Consider the following 17,491-nt stretch of genomic DNA (forward strand, 5'->3'; position numbering starts at 1 on the left):
GTCTGTGTCAAGTGAGAGCACCTGTCCTTGGGCCTTCCCTTGCTGTTCGCTCTGCCTAGAATGCTTTCCCCCCAGAAATCTCTAAACGGTCTCCTCACGCCTTTTGATGAAGTGACTAAGGCTAAGATCATTTCCTCGGTGCTGGCCATTTTTAACAGCTGATTGCCTGACCTGCCTTTGATTGTCTTAATATCACTGATCTCCTCCGCCCAACATTAAAATTCATTCCTACATTTACAGTTATAACAGTCTGTGCTCATTCCCTTTCTCCTTCCAGAAGTAGGTAAACTCCGTGAGACCTTGTGTCGTGACCACAGTGCCTCAAACAAAACCTAAAACACGTCAGGTGCTCAGAAAATGTTTGCTGCATGAACAGATGCATAAATGATTCAGGACGATAAGTCCTAACGACACAGTTCGCTGATGTACCATCCTTTCATGGGAGTTTTTCTCCCACTGGCAGAACAGAGCGCAAATCTTGAGAGTAGAGTTGGGATTCACTTCTCTGCGTCTGAGTCCTCAAGCCAAGATACCAAAACTGCTGGCTCAGTGTAACCTGGAAGAGCAAATGGACTTCTTTATGTCTGGCATGATATTGTTACATGCCTTTGAGTTGACTATGACTCATAATGACCCTTTGAACGATACCTCTGAACCCTGCTCTGTATTGAGCCAATCACACAGTCTCTGACACACCTGTTCCCGTTACCCCAGTCACTGTCAGTCCATCTCATCCAGGCTCTTCCTCTCCTGCACTGACCCTCCACCCTTCCAAGCCTGACATCCTTCTCCAAGGACTGGTCCCTCCTGGCAACATACCCAAAGTATGTGAGATGGAGTTTCAAAATCTTTGCCACTAAGGAGCAGCCTGGTTTCATCCTCTCTATGACAGACCTGTTTGTTCTCTTGGCAGTTTATAGTATGTTCACCACTCTTCTCCAGCACCACAACTCAAAGGCTTAGATTCTTCTGTCATCCTTAGTCATTGTCCAGCTCTCTGATGCATAGCAAGTAATTGAAAAGACTATGCTGGATCAGACACACCTTAGTATCTAGATTAATGTCGTTGCTCTTCAGTGCCCTAGAGAAGTCCCTTACAGCAGACTTTCCCCAGTGTAACCCATCTTTTTATTTCCTGACTGCTGGTGTTAAGAGTGTTGATTGTGGAGCTACACGCGATGAAATTTTTAACAACCTCATTCTCTCCTTCATCTGTCATGGCACTACCAATTGGCTCAGTGGTGAGAATCTTTGTTTTCTTTATGTTGAGCTTCAATCCATATTGAAGACTGCATTCCTTGACCTTCCCCAGCAAACGCTTCCAGTCCTCCTGAGTTTTAGCAAGCAAAATTGTGTCATCTGCATAACGCAGGTTATTGATGAGTCTTTGTCCAATCCTGATGCCGCATTCCAGCTCATAAAGTCCAGCCTACTGAATGATCTGTTCCACATATAGATTGAAAGGGTATGGAGTCTTTTTTAAAATGCAAGTCAGTTTCCACAGGATTTCAAATTTGAACACCATGAAAATACTCCCTTGATGGAAACATGTGTTGTCTGCTGAGATCTGTGTGAGGAAAACAGGACAAGATTATATTAACCACAATGATGCCTTGAGCACTTCCCTTGAATGAGACACGTGCTCTTTATTATTTTATCCTCATCACACTTGTCCTGCCAGGAATTAGAATCATCCCCATTTCACTAGTGAGGAACAGACTTTCAAGAACTTGCCTGAAGTTAGTGGATGATGCTGCCATATCTAGAATCCAGGTCTGCTGCCCAAATTACATGTTTCAACAAACTCATTGCCACTGAGATCCTCTTGGGGCTTCAGAGGCTGTAACTCACATGGGAGGAGATTGCCCATCTTTCTCCTGAGGAGCAGCTGGTGGATTTGAACCGCCTGCCTTTGAGTTGACAGTGCATCTCCTTACTCACTAGGCCAGCATGGATTCCTATGTGGGTTTACTTCTACCCAAACAGGAAGGCACCGGTAGCTGAAGCACTTTCCTAGCCAACTGCCCTCAGGCACAGCAGGTATTTTGGCTTGACTTTGCTGCAAAGCTTTAAAAGCGATGCTTGTTCCTTCGCTTTCTCACCTTAACCTTTACTCTTCGGGTGCTGGAATTTGGCGTTGGTTCTGCATTTTCTTCTCAGTGTCCTCTCATTTCCAAATGCATTTGCAGTGAAGGTCCTACTTGACGTCTTTGAAGCATTTGAACTCTACCAACACCCTTCTCCTTTGGTGAGTCTTACCTGTTAGTTACTCTACTGTTGGTCTCCTGGTTCTCTTCCTCCCTCCCTCCAACAGTGTTCAGACAATTTTCTCGCTGGCAAATGGGATTATTGTCCACCTCACAGTGTTGTTTCAGATGACAACATGTGTAAGACCAACTCTGCACTGCGTACAAAGTGCTCAATAGTTTAGCGCCATTATTACTGTCATTTCCCCATAACCTCCATATTTTTTTACCAGAGTTACTCGTATTTCCCACCTTCTGTATCCTGTTCTTTAAATTTTTCTTCAAGCCCTCCTTCTTGAGCTCTTATTTTTATAGTAAAAGACAGGAAAGTTTATTAAGACAGAAGGAAGTTTAATAAGCAAAGGAAACACTTTCAGAAGGTGATGGTGGGTTTATCTCTGAAGTAAAGAAGTGAGAACAGACCTTTCCTAAGCTCTTGAACTTGTACTTCTAACTCCTAGTTAAGTAGCATCCCACAGGTCCCTCAAAGACATTGTGTCAAAAAATGTTAACAATCATCTTGTTAACGTGTTAACAATCCTCCTATATCCTCTGCCATGGGTGGTTGATAGAACCATATTCTCTGTCATTCAAACTAGAGATCTCACCATCTTTTGACTTCTTCCACATTCTCTGTTCATTTTTCCATCTGTTCCCAAACTCTCACCCATACTTAGAAAGTGGAGCTAGGGGCTTGAGTTTGCATTGGATGGGCTTGATTAGCCCTTCTGTTCATTAGCTGTGACCTTGAGCAAATTACATGATCTTTATATCTTCATTTTCTCCATCTATGAAGTGAGGATGGTAATAAAGGCCATATCCTAGTTATATTAAAACTAAAACACAAACTAATGAAAACTCCCTCAAACTCATTTGCTGTCTCACACCTGGCTCTCCAACAGGTTTTCTGGAAACTGTAAATTGCACAGAAGGAGATGCCATCTTTTTCCCTCTGAGCAATTGCTGGATTCGAACAGCCAGAGAGGCATGGCTTTTGGGTTAACAGCACAACTACCTACAGATCAGGCCCCCAGAGTGCCCTAGTTACATAGTTGTTGTTATGTACCATCAAGTCAGTGCTGACCCATAGGTGACCCTCCGGCAGGTTTTCAAAGACTCAGTCACAGAGGAGGGAATTGCCCATCTTCTCCTGTGGAGCAGCTGGTGGATTTGAACCATGTGCCTTTGAGATTGCAGTGCAGCTTCTTACCACTTGGCTACCAGAGCTCCCTTAGTTACACGATTTTTGTTGTTGTTGTTGTGTACCGTAAAGTCAGAACTGACCCATAGCTGACCCTCCAGCAGGTTTTCAGAGACAGTTAATTGCATGGGAAGAGATTACCCATTTTTTTCCCACTAGCTACATAGAGAGGATTAAATAAGATAAGGAAAATAGGTCTTTGAGCTGTGGTGCTGGAGAAGAGTATTGAATATACCATGAACTGCTAACAAAACTAGCAGGTTCATCCTGGAGACGGTGAAAGCAGGCTGCTCCTTGGAGGATTCTGAAGCTTCATCTGATATGCTTTGGACATGTTATAAGGAGGGACCAGACCTTAGAGAGGGACATCATGCTTGGGAGGGTGGAGGGACAGTGCAGGAAAGGGAGACCCTCTATGAGGTGGATTGATTCAGTGACTGGAGTAATGGGGTGTCGGAGACAGTGAGGCTGGCACAGGACAGAGCAGGGTTTAGGGCTGTTGTACATAAGGTTGCCATGAGTCACAGGCGACTTGACGGTCACATAACAACAACAACAGGGCAAATAAGAGTTTGCCAGGTATGTACTATGGAATATAGAAAATGTATGCTAAATATTGATGGTGGGTGCCAGTAGAGTCAGTTCTCATTCACAGCCACTCTAAATGCAACAACATTGAATCCTGCTCTACTCTGTACCATCCTTACAGTCTCTGCTGTGCTTAAGTCCATTGTAGCAGTCACTGTGTCAGTCAGTCCAATTGAAGGTCTTCTTTCTCACTGACCACCTACTTTTCTAAGTGTGATGTCCTTCTCCTGGGTCAGGTCCCTCTTGATAACATATCCGGAGTACATGAGACAAAATCTCACCATCCTTGCTTCTAAGGAGCACTCTGGAAGCACTTCATCCAAGATAGATTTGTTTGTTCTTTTGTAAATCCATGGTACATATGACACTCTTCACCAATACCACTGTTCAAAGTCTTTAGTTCTTTCTTTTTCCTTGTTCATTGTCCAGTTCTTACATGCATGTAAACTAATTGAATATACCACAGCTTGAGTCAAGCACACGTGACATCTTTACATTTTAGAACTTTAAAGAGTTCCTTGATAGCAGACTTGTCCAATGAAGTACATTATTTGATTACTTTTTATCATTTGATTTTTAAAAAATAATTGGATTTCTTAATTATCACTTCCATTGCAAAAGAAAACAAAAAATCCTCACCAATGTTGTTGTTGTTGTGTACCGTTGAGTCAGAACTGAGTCATAGCTGACCCTCCGACGGGTTTTCAGAGGCAGTTAATCTCACAGGAGGAGACTGCCCATCCTCCTCCTGAGGAACAGCTGGTAGATTCAAACCGTGTGCGTTTGGGATTGTGGCGCAGCTTCTTGCTACCAGGCCACCAGATCTAGGCTATGGTAAAAGCAGTCTAAAAACGAAAAAGATGTGTTTGCATTGGGAAAATCTGTTGTCAAGATCTCTCCAAAGTGCTCAGGAACACTGATGTCAGTTTACAGATTAAGGTGCACCTGTTTCAAATACACACCAGCAGCCAATAACTAAAGAGGAGAAAATTAAAGACTTTTATCACAGCTGACAGTCTGAAATTAGCCAAATATGCAATCAAGATAGGTTAGTGATAATTAGTGACTGGAGTGCAGAAGATGGAAACAATGAAGAAGGAAAAGGAGTGCGAAAGTATGGATTTGGAGACAGAAACAAGGCTGCAAGTAGAATGATCAAATTTTGTACATTTAATGATTTATTCCACATCAACCAGTTGGTTTTGACCTAATACGTGACTCTCGGTATTCTTTCTTTCTTTTTTTTTCAAGCTTTCTGCATCACTCAATATTTTGCGCATAGAATCCTTACATACTGCAACTCTAGGCTTATCAAATGCTGAGTGTGTCCCTTTTTTGATTTCTAAGTCCAAGTCTTGGAGCATTCTTTATAACACCGTGCTTTTGCTTCTTGAGCTACCCTTTGAATTCTTCTATTTAGCTCTCTAACTTCTTTATTCTTTTTGCTTTAGTTTCTGTACATTTTAGAGCAAGTTTCTGGGTTGGTTCCCCACCCCCACCCCAACATCTATTTTCTTTCTTCCCTGTTTTTTTAATGACATCTTACTGTTTTATGTATGATGTCCTTGATGTTATCCCACAAATCATCTGCTTCTTGCTCATGGTGTTCAGTGTTTCAGATCTGTTCTTGAGATGGTTCCTGAATTCAGGTTGGATATATGCCAAGACATAGTTCAACTCTCATGGATTTCTTTTTCTTTTCTTCCTCCTCTCTTTAGACTTGCTTATAAGCAATAGGTGGTTTGTTCTAGGTCAGCCCCTAGTCTTGTTTGGATGATCCTCAGCTCTCCACCATCTCTTCCCACAGTTGTAGTCAGTTTGAATCCTGCATAGAACATCGGTCAACGTCCACATGTACAGTTCCTTTAGATGTTTTCTCTCTTTTTTTTTTATTTCCATTCATTCATTGTTGCACTTTTCTCCCTGCCCACCCCTATCCTCCCCAGGTCACTCCTTTCTTTGAAAAGTAAAAGAAAAATTCTTTCATTGTTTTACAATCCCTCCCCCAGGTCCACTCCACTATGCAGCCTTCACTCTGCACTCCTGTCATGACAGAAATACCTAATCACATATCCCTTTTAAACAGTTTTCTCCTTCATCCGTTTCAATGCAGTATACATTATTGAACCCATCTTTCTCAGTCTCCCCTCAACCCTGATGTCAGTCCTGTTTTACAACAGTGGCACCATGCAGTATTTGTCCTTTTGTGACTGAGATATTTCACTCAGCATAATGTCTTCCAAGGTCACCCATTTTGAATAATATTGCATGAGTTTCTTGTTTTTCAATGCAGCGTAGTATTTCATTGTGTGAATATACCACAGCTTCTCTATCCATTCATTTGTTGATGGGCACTTAGGTTCTTTCCAGCCCCTTGCTTTTGTGAACAAAGCCTTGATAAACATGAGTTTCTGCTTGGATGTCAGTTTTGGTCTCTTTGGGGTATATTCCCAGTAGTGGAGTTTGTGGGTCAAATGGTATCTCTATTTTCAACTTCTTGAGAAAGCGCCATACCACCTTCCACAGTGGTTGCACCATTTAACACTCCCACTAACAGTGAATAAAGGTTCCAGTTTCTCCACAAGATGTTTTCTTTTTAAAAAATATTTGCAATGAAGGCACCATTGGTCGTACAAACTTCTATCATGCACCCTCTGGCCTCTTTTCTATCACCAAGGCCATATTTTTTAGCTACTGATCCTTCTTCCTCTTTGTTTTCAACACTTGCATTCTTACTAGTTACTACTAAGTTAGCATCTTGACTGCATGTTTAATCCATTTTGAACTGCAGAAAATAGTGAAAATACTCGGTTTCCTTATCTTTGTCTTTAGTGGTTGGTGCATAAATTTAAATCGTCATATTAAGAGGTCTTGGACATTTTCTTATCACTGACAGCATTGCATTTCAGGATAGATCTTTAAATGTTCTTTTTTTTACTGCGAATGCAATTCCATTTCCCTTCAAGATGTCCTGGTTGGCACAGTAGACCATGTGCTTGTCCGATTCAAAATGGCTAATACCAATCTACTTCCATTCACTAATGATCTTTATGCGTTCTGTTTTCTTTTTGGCTACTTCCAGTCTTCCTAGATTCATATTGATACATCCTAGATTCCCGTTATTAGTGGATATTTGCATCTCTTCCTCCTCATTCCCAGCTGTGCAAGATCAGTAAGCGAAAGTCATTCAGTGACTAAAACTCCGGTGCATCCACATCATGAAGGTGGACTCTGCTTTGAAGAGATCGCTCTTCCTCAGTTATAGTTTGAGTTCCTTCCGCATGATGCCCCGTCTTCTGCCACTTTATCAAACAATGTTCCACTGCGGTTTCTAGGCTTTGCAAGAGGCCATTATTTCAGAAATGGATGATCCATTCTGCTTCCTGCCTGGCCTGTCTAACATCACAGCAACATACAAACCACCACAGCCCAACAAACTGTCAGAGAAGTAGTGTTGTTGTTGTGTGTCATCAACTCCTAGCTGACCCTCCAGAGGCTTTTCAGAGGCCGTTAAGCACACAGGAAGCGATTGCCCATCTTTCCCCCACCGAGCAGCTCATGGATTCTGTGTGCCTTTGGGATTGCAAGCCATTATTGTCATTACTTACATTTTTTAGGGAACTCTGGTGGCTTAATGGTAATGAGTTGCTCTGTCAACCCAAAGGCACACAGTTCAAAACCACCAGCTGCTCCTTGGGAGAAAGATGGACAGTCTCCTTCTGTGTGATTTAGAGCTTCTGAAAACCTGCTGGAGGATGTGCCTATAATTTGATTCTGACTCAACAGTCTACAACAGCAACAACAACAACTGCGTTATTAGGTTGTGGCTACCTCCTATAGACATTGTACTTGAAGAAGTAGGCCAAGATCTTGTTCAGATGCGTTTTGCACTTAGAGCCAAGTTCAAGGACCTCCAGTGTCCATGAGTGTCTCTTCTTTTTGAGAAGGAGTGTGTGTGTGTGAGTGTGTGTTTGTGCGAGCGTGCACGTCGTGTATGCATATGCACAGTTGTGTAACATTTCTGACTTTGAGCAGCACCATTTCGGGTAGAATGTCTGGCAGGAGGGCTGTGAAATGGTGATGTTTTTCTCTCTCTCTGGAGCTGTTCTGTTTTGCCTCATCCCACCCCTCCTTCCTTAGCAGCAGAACAGCCAGCTGAGCTCACATCCTGGTACCTTGTGACTCAGGGTTAATAGCTTATGAGCTCACCAGGATCTCATGGTGCCACAGACGTTACAGGCTCCAGACCTGCAGGTCAGTCTCCATTGACAGGAGTTGGTAAACTCCTGGACTCTGTTGAGCTAGGAGGCACGGGTGGTTCGAGACTGAGAGCCCGCGGACAGCACTGTGAAAGATCTGCCGCTAGATATTGAAATTCCCCAGGTGATGTATAAATGGGTCATTCATTTGCATCTGGTACCGCATGTATAAGTGTCTTAACCCCATCTCCCTCAACAGATGAGCTTGCCTCCCTCCTGAGGGGAAGGAGGGACATACCCCATGCTGCCAGCCCCACCATCTCATGCCTTTGCCACAGGGTTCCTGAGGAAGCCCAGAGCGATTTATCAACCACAGCCACTGAGTCAGGAACCCAAAGTCATGTCCCCAAGTTTATGAGGGTTTTCGTTTTATTTTGCACTCATCTCTGATCACTGGGGAAGAAAAACAACAACAACACAATACGACACAAAAACAGCAAAACCTGAAATGGAACCTCTTCCTGAGGTGGTAAAAGGGGTGGGATTAAAGGAAACCATATCCGATTTTGTTTAGTTTGTTTTGTTTCAGCTTTTTTTTTCCCCACCCACCACGAGTTCTTTTCTTCCCCTCTCATAGTGTGGGCGAAATGCTGAAAACTTCGACCGATTTTTCACTCGCCATCCACCAGTCCTAACACCTCCCGACCAGGAAGTCATCAGGAATATTGACCAATCAGAATTCGAAGGATTTTCCTTTGTTAACTCTGAATTTTTAAAAGCTGAAGTCAAGAGCTAAGTAGATGCGTAGATCTCCGTCCTTCATTGCTGTCATTCAAACTCAACGACTCTCATGGTGACATTCTCTTCCATTGCAAAGTTGCATCCATGTTTTATTTGCTGATGAGACTAGAGTGACCATATTTCAAAACCCAAATATCCTCAGGTAGTTTGGAGCATCTCTCTGAGATTGGATTATGCAGATGGCTCGTGCACACACATGCACAGACACAAAATTGCTGCTGCATAATTAACACGTTTGCAACATCCTCCTACAATTTATTTCTCCAGCATGCCCACTGAGGAGATCCAATAGGGAGAGGAAACGCTTGCTTGCTTCAAGCCTTCTTGTTCAGTGGCCCCATTTTACACGCTCTCCAACCTCAAGCCATCCAATCTCGATTCCTGTGACCAAAAAAGCGTAGCTCATTGGCTGCTGGGAGGATCCTCCTGCTTCTGGACTTGGAATTTTTGCTTGCACCCAGGTCACATGGTTGCTTTGGCCTTGAGGGAGCCCCTCTGTTCTGTGTGGTTTTGGAGGCTCTGTGACTTTGAAAAGATCAGACAGAAGAGAAGAATTTTATTTACTTCCAAAACCCAAAGTTAAGAAGATTATCTAATTCCTTTTAAAATTCCAAGTCTGTGCTTTTAGATAGTTTCTATCTAAAAGTATTGCAAGGGGCCAAAGGGCATCCAACCCAGGTGCTGCCTCAGCACTCAGATTTCTGATGCTGGATGTTCCAAATTGCCTCACCCCCAAACTACTTCAAAAGGGCATTTGGTTCCACTTTTTGAAAGTACATGGTCACTCTAGAAAGGCTCCCCAAGGGCCACAATTTTGCATTACATTTCAAACTTTGTTTGCTTTGGGGTTTTATTTCTGTTGTTCAAATGCTGTCCCTCTTCCCTGCCCCCTGAGAAAAAAAGGTTCCTCATTTTCTCTCCCATGCTGTAAAAATATGTGTCCAAGTGTTACTGACCACAATGACCAGCTGTGATTTAAGCAAGAAGGCCACTCTGGAGCCCAGCAGACCCATGTCTCTGGGCTCCGGATTCGCCTAGGTTTGTGGCTGGCTTTGGAAAGCCACTGAAATCGTCGGAAAGACCTCATTTCTCGAAACAAAGACGTTTGTACTCTTAACGTTAATGTTGTTTTGCAAGATGTCTGTGGGATGTCCATTTGTATCTGACTATCTGTTATATGCCATTTTTCTTCTAGCATTGAGATGATTCAAAGGGAAAAAAAAGGACGAAATGGTATTTCAAGGAACACTGATCTCTTTGAAAAATATAGAGTCACACTCAGAGTGGGACTCCCTGCAGCTTCAGGGCAAAAAGGCACTCAATTCATACCTTAGTCTCAGCACTGTTGTTCAGCCAGTCAAAGATGCAGGGCCTTTTAGGGACGCTTGGGACAAACGTGACCTTGGACTCTTAGATGATTAGAGCTCACCATCCCCATTCCCACCAGATTCAAGTTTAGAAGCCAGCTAAGAACATGGCTAGGGCTCATGATTTTCTTAACAACATTGTCACTCCTCCAAACTAAGACTAAATATTCTTTCTAGCAACTGGCTTTGTGAGACCCGGAGACCCTGAAAGTCCCTTGAGGGAAGAATTTTCTTTTTGTCTGAGCAGAGGACAGCAGGTGACTCCTCATTCCTGTTTGCTACCTCCTGACTCCCTCAGAGCCCTAAGTGAGAATTCTTACCATAATTCAATGGATTGCCATAAGCTCTGGGTCTCCTGAGAGAAGATCAAGGGAATTTTGAAAACTTGACAAATGTCCTGGAAGTGAGATTTCTCATCTGGAAGAAAACTCTGATGGGAAATTTTGCTTAAGGCAGGACCTCTGCACACTTCATTCCTTCTTAGCCTTGTTCTTCTTGCTCTAGGCTTTTGTGATCAGCCCAGCTGCTGCCATCATGGCTATAACCTGGGGCTAAGACATAGCAAGCTTGAAGTCCTAGGTTGCAAGCCTGTGAGGTTAGAAAGGTAGGGAAAGGGGGGAAACCTCCCCCTCAATTGACCATTGGAGAAATCAGCATCTGGAAGAGAAAACTGAGTTGCCCAAGCTCATCCAGCTGAAATGTGCACCCAATGTCCAGACCTCAGCAGGAGGGTCTTTCTGCTGTAAAACAGTGCAGTAAGAGCCCAGGTCGTGCTTGCCTCTGAGCCAGTCCCACCAGTGAACAAGTTCCTTGAGGTCCTTCATCTAGTGATTGGGTCACTAGGACTTCCATGGACAAGCTCTCAAGAAAATAAAAACCATGAAGAAATGTCAGGCCATTGAAAAATTGATCTGAGACAACTTTAGAGAGCAACGTAGGATGGATGGAGATAGATAGATAGATAGATAGATAGATAGATAGATAGATAATAAAGAGAATATATTGTGTATATAAATACATAGTGAACTCTACATTTTCCAGATCATTGCCATTATTTTTCAAAAATTTCATGGTTTGCAGAAAGAGATTCCCAGGCTAGAGTCTCTGTTCCCCTACAGTATCTTGTGAAGGGTTGGTCAGAGAAGCCTTCTGCTGAAGTAAAGGAAGCAGGAATTCCTGCATTTTCCTTTTCTATCAATATCCCGGATGCAGAGAAGACCAAGAAACAGAGCTTTGAGCATATATAATCTCTTGCAAATACTTTTTATGCAGAAAAAAACATTTATCCAGAAAAAAACCCCACCACCACCTCACACATTATTCTTGCATTCATTCATTTGCTCTATGCTTCATTCATTCATTCAATCAGCATTTATGGAGCCCCAGCTGTGTGCTCTATGTTGAGTGCCAAAAATTCAGTAGCACAGTTCAGATCATACTGAGACCAGAATGGACAGCGCGTCATATGCAGCACCATTAGGATCAACAGGCATAGCGCTTCTCTTTTCTTTTCTTTTTTTGCTTTTGAGTCTTCTTTTCTGGAATGCATTTCATTTTACACAGCAAGCTATTAGCGTGGAAAACCACGAGGCATCAGGGAAGTCCCTGGCTTGAGAGCATCTGATTGTAAGATGGAGAAGAAAAGGAGCTTCTCTATAGTCAAAGCTTTATTCATTCACCAGGCAGTTATGAACGGGCTCCTGTGTAGTCAAGCTCTCTTCTTGTGCCTGGAAATACAATCATGAAGAAACAGACAAGAGACCTGCTCTCTTGGAGAGAAGTGTTAAAAAAGCAGGGAGAAGCAAACAAGGACATTTCTAATGACAATTAAGTCAGTGAATTAATTTAAGATTTGTGGGAAGGATCAGGAGATGGCTGCACAGTCAACACAAAGTGAAGAGGTGGCATTAGAGCCTTTATCCCAACACTGAAATAGCACACTTAGTATGAGGGAATGGAGCCTCTCCCAGTGCAGAACAGGACAAGACAAAGAAAGACGGGTGGGCCACAGTGGGAGATGGCCCAGCGTCTAGAAAAGATTGAACTGTGCCCATGGTGGAAAGCAGCACCATCTGCATTTTTTCAGCGTGCTCCCTCCTGGCCACACTTAGCTAATTGCATTCCCAAGTTCACATTCCCTAGCCTCCTTCCCATCCACCACACATGCACCTTTTTAAATAGGACCTTTTTATACCTATCTCTTGGGGAGCAGCAAACAGAAACCAATCCTTGTTGAAAGGTTTTCTAGATGAGAGAATGAGTCCATCAGTGAGAAATCTCAATGACTAGTCAGTGTCCACCAGGGACGTGAATGGTAGTTGACCAAACTATAGCAAGTCCAGCAATCCTCACTGACCCTTCCCTCTTTATAGCCTGCCACAGCTCTGCTGTCAGCCGAACAGATTGGCTAATACCAATGACACCCAGACACTTGTCTGAGAATGCATTGACCTTGGCCACCCTGTGATATGACAGCCATGAGGCTGGACCTCCAACTCCCCCTAATCTCCCAGTCAGAAGAGAAGAGGCAGAGAATAATTAGTAACAGTGTGTTCAGGGAATAATGCAACCCATAGAGTAAGATTAGGTAAGTTACTTCACCTTTCTGTGCCAAACTTTTCTCATGTCAGGTAACGACAAGTGGGATCTACCTGCCTTACAGGTGGATGTGGTGAGACTAGAAACAGAAGACAGACTGAGAAGGAACCAGAAAATATACAACACACTGATAGTTGTTGTTATGTGCCATTGAGGCGACTACGACTCATAGTGACCCTATGAACAATAGCTCTGAACCCTCTTGCATCCTGAGCCAATCTCTCTGTCTCTGACACACCAGCCCTCACTGACCCAGTCACTGTGTCAGTCCATCTCATCCAGGCTCTTCCTCTCCTGCACTGACCATCCACCCTGCGGAGCATAATGTCCTTCTCCAAGGACTGGTCTCCTGGTGACATGCCCAAAATATGTGAGATGAAGTGTCAGCATACAAATAGATCTTTTTATTAGTCCACACTCTGATAGCCCCCTAGTGAAACATATGTCAGACTACTTAGTAAACCGAGACCTGTAAGGAACCAAAAGAAATGCCAGAGCAACTAGAAGAATCAAGTTAGGTTTTATTTGGGCTTTTTAGTTGCCCTTCCAGATCTTACTTTAGGCTTTGGGTTTATCGCTTACACTTTAACTTTATGCATGCTGGTAACATCCTTGGAGGGAGCCCCTGGCTGAGAAGGACACAGATGCTAGTCTAGCAGAGAAGGTTTTGAGCAGCCCCTTCAAAGCCTCGATTGTGCCAGTGAGTGTGGGCTGGCAATAGTCATTTCCTTCCATGAAGCCAGGCTGCCTTCTTTGGAACTGAGTGACTGTGAAGGATCTCTCTTTTTCAAAGAAAGAGACCTCCTTGCCACAAGAGTCACAGTTGGACGACTTTCTCCAGGACGTTCTATCTACCCTGTGACTAATTCTATGAGTGTTGAGCATGATGAAGAAGTAGTTTCCAACTGGTTCATCTGAAAGCCAAAGAGAAAACACACACACACACACACACACACACACACTCACTCATCACAATAGTTTAAAAAATTTAATGACTTATTTCCTTTTTGAGAACATTCCTACCAAATACTCTACCCTGAAGCTAACACACAGTGTGGAATGAAAGCCAGGGATAAGTGTGTGCCATGCAACTGCTAAAATCCTGCGAGCACAGGATTCTCTGTGACTGTGCCCCTGAGATGTCATCAGCTTCCTGGTAACCAGCATGTCTTGGTGATATTTCCTCCTCCTTGTGCTGTGTTAATGTTTTTGCTTTCCATTTGGCAGAGAGACAAGCGAGACACTTCCAACTTCGACAAAGAGTTCACAAGACAGCCTGTGGAACTCACTCCCACTGATAAACTCTTCATCATGAACTTGGACCAAAATGAATTTGCTGGCTTCTCCTATACAAATCCAGAGTTTGTCATTAATGTGTAGGTGAATGCAAATTCCACTGTTGAGCCTCGAGTGTCAGCTTTCAGGCCAAGTGTATGTATCATTTCTAGTCTTCCAGGATTCACGGTGCATATGCTGGCATTCAACATGTGGAGAGCTTGTCCTAGGGGGCTTTCCTTTGTATGTATAGCGTGCTAGTTTGTTTTCTACATTTGAAAATGTTTAGTTTAGAATAAGTGCTCTATCCAACTATATAGATACAACTTTTCCAAACATCCAGAAACTCATCAAATGAACAGACAGCATTAAAACTTCTGTGTCTGATACCAAAATGCTTTCAGTATTTGTAATTTTTAAAGTCAGAAGCTGATGTTCCTGGTAAAAGTTTTTACAGTTATTCTATAATCTCTTCTTTGAATGCTAAGCATGACCGGTCTTTTTTAAAAGTTGTGAGTAAGCTTTGCAGTTATTGTGAACTATTGTCTCTTGGAGGAATTTTTTTGTTTAAGAATTGATATGATTAAACTGAATTAATATATGCAACATCTGCGTTTATATGACTGTTTTTTTCGACTCTGTGCCATAGAGACTACAAGTTAGGGATCCACAGGTGGGTAAGACAATGGGGTGAACTTTGCTTGACTCACACAGAATTTTCTCAATTGAACTCGTCATCAACATTTTCAAATGGAATATTTTATGTAAATTTTATGTAAATATCTGAATTTTCAGACTCACTTGGAAAAAATGTCGGGACCGACAGTCCTGAGTTCTGCATTCTCATGTGATAATAATTTGGCAGACTTCAGAGATAGCACTCTCTTTAAAAGGTATTTGTTTTTGTTGTTTTATGCCCTCAAATAAGGACCAACTCATAGTTGACTCTCCAGCAGATTTTCAGAGGCAGGAAATCACATAGAAGGAGATTGTAGAGCAGTTGGCAGATTTGAACCACCTATCTTTGGAGTGGTAGTGCAACCCGTCACCCACTAGGCCACTAGAGCTCCCTCGTTTCACCACGGTCTCTACCATCCTCTATTGTTTTGCACTTTCTATTCATTTACCATTTATTCATTTGAGGCTGAGAATTCAGTTACCAGTCTGTGAGTCACAGAATTAAAGGCCACAGTATTTTCTTGTGTACATGTCAAGGTATCTGCAAACCAACTAGTCAGTATGGCTTTTCTTTATTAAATCCTCAAGCTAAAATACAATTTTTTTTATTCTAGTCATGAAAAAAAACCAAAAAAATAGTTAGGAAGCTGGTATCAGTACAGAGAGAACCATTTCCTGTGGTCCACAGGATATCATTATTTTACATCTATATACTCAGCAGTCCTCAGGCCTGGTTTTTTTGTTTCTGGTCAAACATACTTCTAGGTCGTATAGCCTTGGTGTGTCCACTTACCGTACAGTGGCAACTTGTGGTCGCTGTGAAGCTGAACACTGTGACACTGATGAGTCAAATGAGAGAATGGTTACCCATGGTGGACAGTGTCTGGTGGCACTCCCTGTTTGAAACAAGCTTGGAAGAAGGAGTAGCATCCACTTCCGTAAATAGCTTGACTCCGGAGACCCTATGAACCTGGAGAAAGGATAAAAGTCACGCAAGTGTCGAGGACTATCGTTTGTAGGGTCGCTATGAGTCGCCTACAACTCGAGGGCACTTAACAGCACTATTTTCAGTATTTTCTCCTAGTTTAACTTTGTATAAAAAGCTGAATGTCCTTTTCCAACACGTGTACTTGCCCAGGGAAGACAGAAGAAAAGGAGAAAGGAGATGGAGGCTGTGGGTGTTGTAAGGAGTCACTTTCTCTCTCTCAATGTAGAATGTTACTGAACCACTGGGCGTCCTCCTTATGCCTTCTCTGAATGAAGTCATGCTTTTATTTTCCTCTCAAAAGAGGTACTAATCCAATTGATGGCACATGCATTTGCAGCTGTTAAGGCCAGTTGTGAGAAGAGAAGAGAACATTTACACCAAGTATATTAAGACTCTACAGTCTTTATTCATCTCCTCCCTTCTTGGAAGATACCCCAAAAATAGAGAGTTGGACAGATACGATAGATCTGTTGATCCTAATACATTTCCATAATTTTATACTTTTCCCCCCAGTTAGAATCAGTTCTAAAAATGATGTGGCCAGAGTGTCTATATGAACATGGATGGGTGTGTATGTGCATATATATATATATATCTTCATGCTTATATATGTTGTTGTTGTTAAGTGCTGTTGAGTCGAGCACGGCTCATAGAGACCCTATGAACTAAAGATCTGAACACTGTTTTATCCTGTTCCATCCTCACACTTCCCGACACACAAGAGCCCATTGCAGCAGTCACCGTATTGATCCACCGGGTTGAGGATCTTCCTCTCTTTCACCCAGCATCATGTCCTTCTCCAAGGAATAGCACTTCCTAGCAACATGTCCAAAGTATGTGAGGTGAAACCTCATCATTCTTGCCTCCAAAGAGCACTCTGGCTGCACTCTCTCCGAAACATATCTGTTTCTTCTCTCAGCCGTCCATGGTATGTATGTTCAGTGCTCTTCTCTGACACCACAGGTCAAAGGTGTCAATTCTTTTTCTGTCATCCTTATTCATTGTCCAGCTCTCAGATGCATAGCTAGTAATCAGAAAGACCATGGCCTGAATCAGATGCACGTTAGTCTTAAAACTGACATCACTACTCCTCCATAATTTAGAAAGGTCCCCCACTGCATAAACAATCTTCCAAGTATCCTGAAAAACCTACACCCATGAGAAGACAAAATAGATGAATGGGACCTTCTAAGAATCAAATCCCTATACACATCTAAAAACTTCTCCAACTGGGTAAAAAGGGAAGCCACAGACTGGGAAAAAGTATTTGGTAAAGACGTATTAGATAAGGGACTTATATCCAGAATTTATAAAATACTTGAGCACCACAGCAAGACAAAGGTAACTAATCCAATAGAAAAATGGGCACAGGATATGAACAGACACTTCACCAAAGAAGACATTCAGATGGCCAACAAGCACATGAAAAAAACATTCAAAATCCCTAGCTCTAAGAGAGATGCAAATCAAAACAACTATGAGATATCATCTCATCCCAGTCAGAATAGCAAAATTTAACAGAACAGCAAGCAACAAATGCAGGCGAGGTT

General features: G+C 42.6%; 1 protein-coding gene across 2 annotated transcripts in view; it reads left to right on the top strand.

The window, feature by feature from the left end:
- Positions 1-14,806, top strand: part of PRKCB (protein kinase C, beta) — a 553,123-nt gene extending 538,317 nt beyond the window's left edge. Inside the window, exon 17 of one of the 2 annotated variants that reach the window (XM_006902042.1) lies at positions 14,228-14,806. In XM_006902042.1, coding sequence (XP_006902104.1) covers positions 14,228-14,380 — 153 coding nt within the window. In that variant the 3' untranslated portion in view covers positions 14,381-14,806. Of the gene's footprint in view, positions 1-8,871; positions 9,907-14,227 lie in introns of those variants that run through there. The other variant, XM_006902041.1, reaches the window with a different exon arrangement.
- Positions 14,807-17,491: the final 2,685 nt, after the last annotated feature.

This window comes from Elephantulus edwardii, unplaced genomic scaffold (assembly GCF_000299155.1).
Source record: "Elephantulus edwardii isolate Elephantulus edwardi_28Jun2011 unplaced genomic scaffold, EleEdw1.0 scaffold00361, whole genome shotgun sequence".
Classification (NCBI taxonomy): Eukaryota; Metazoa; Chordata; class Mammalia; order Macroscelidea; family Macroscelididae; genus Elephantulus; species Elephantulus edwardii.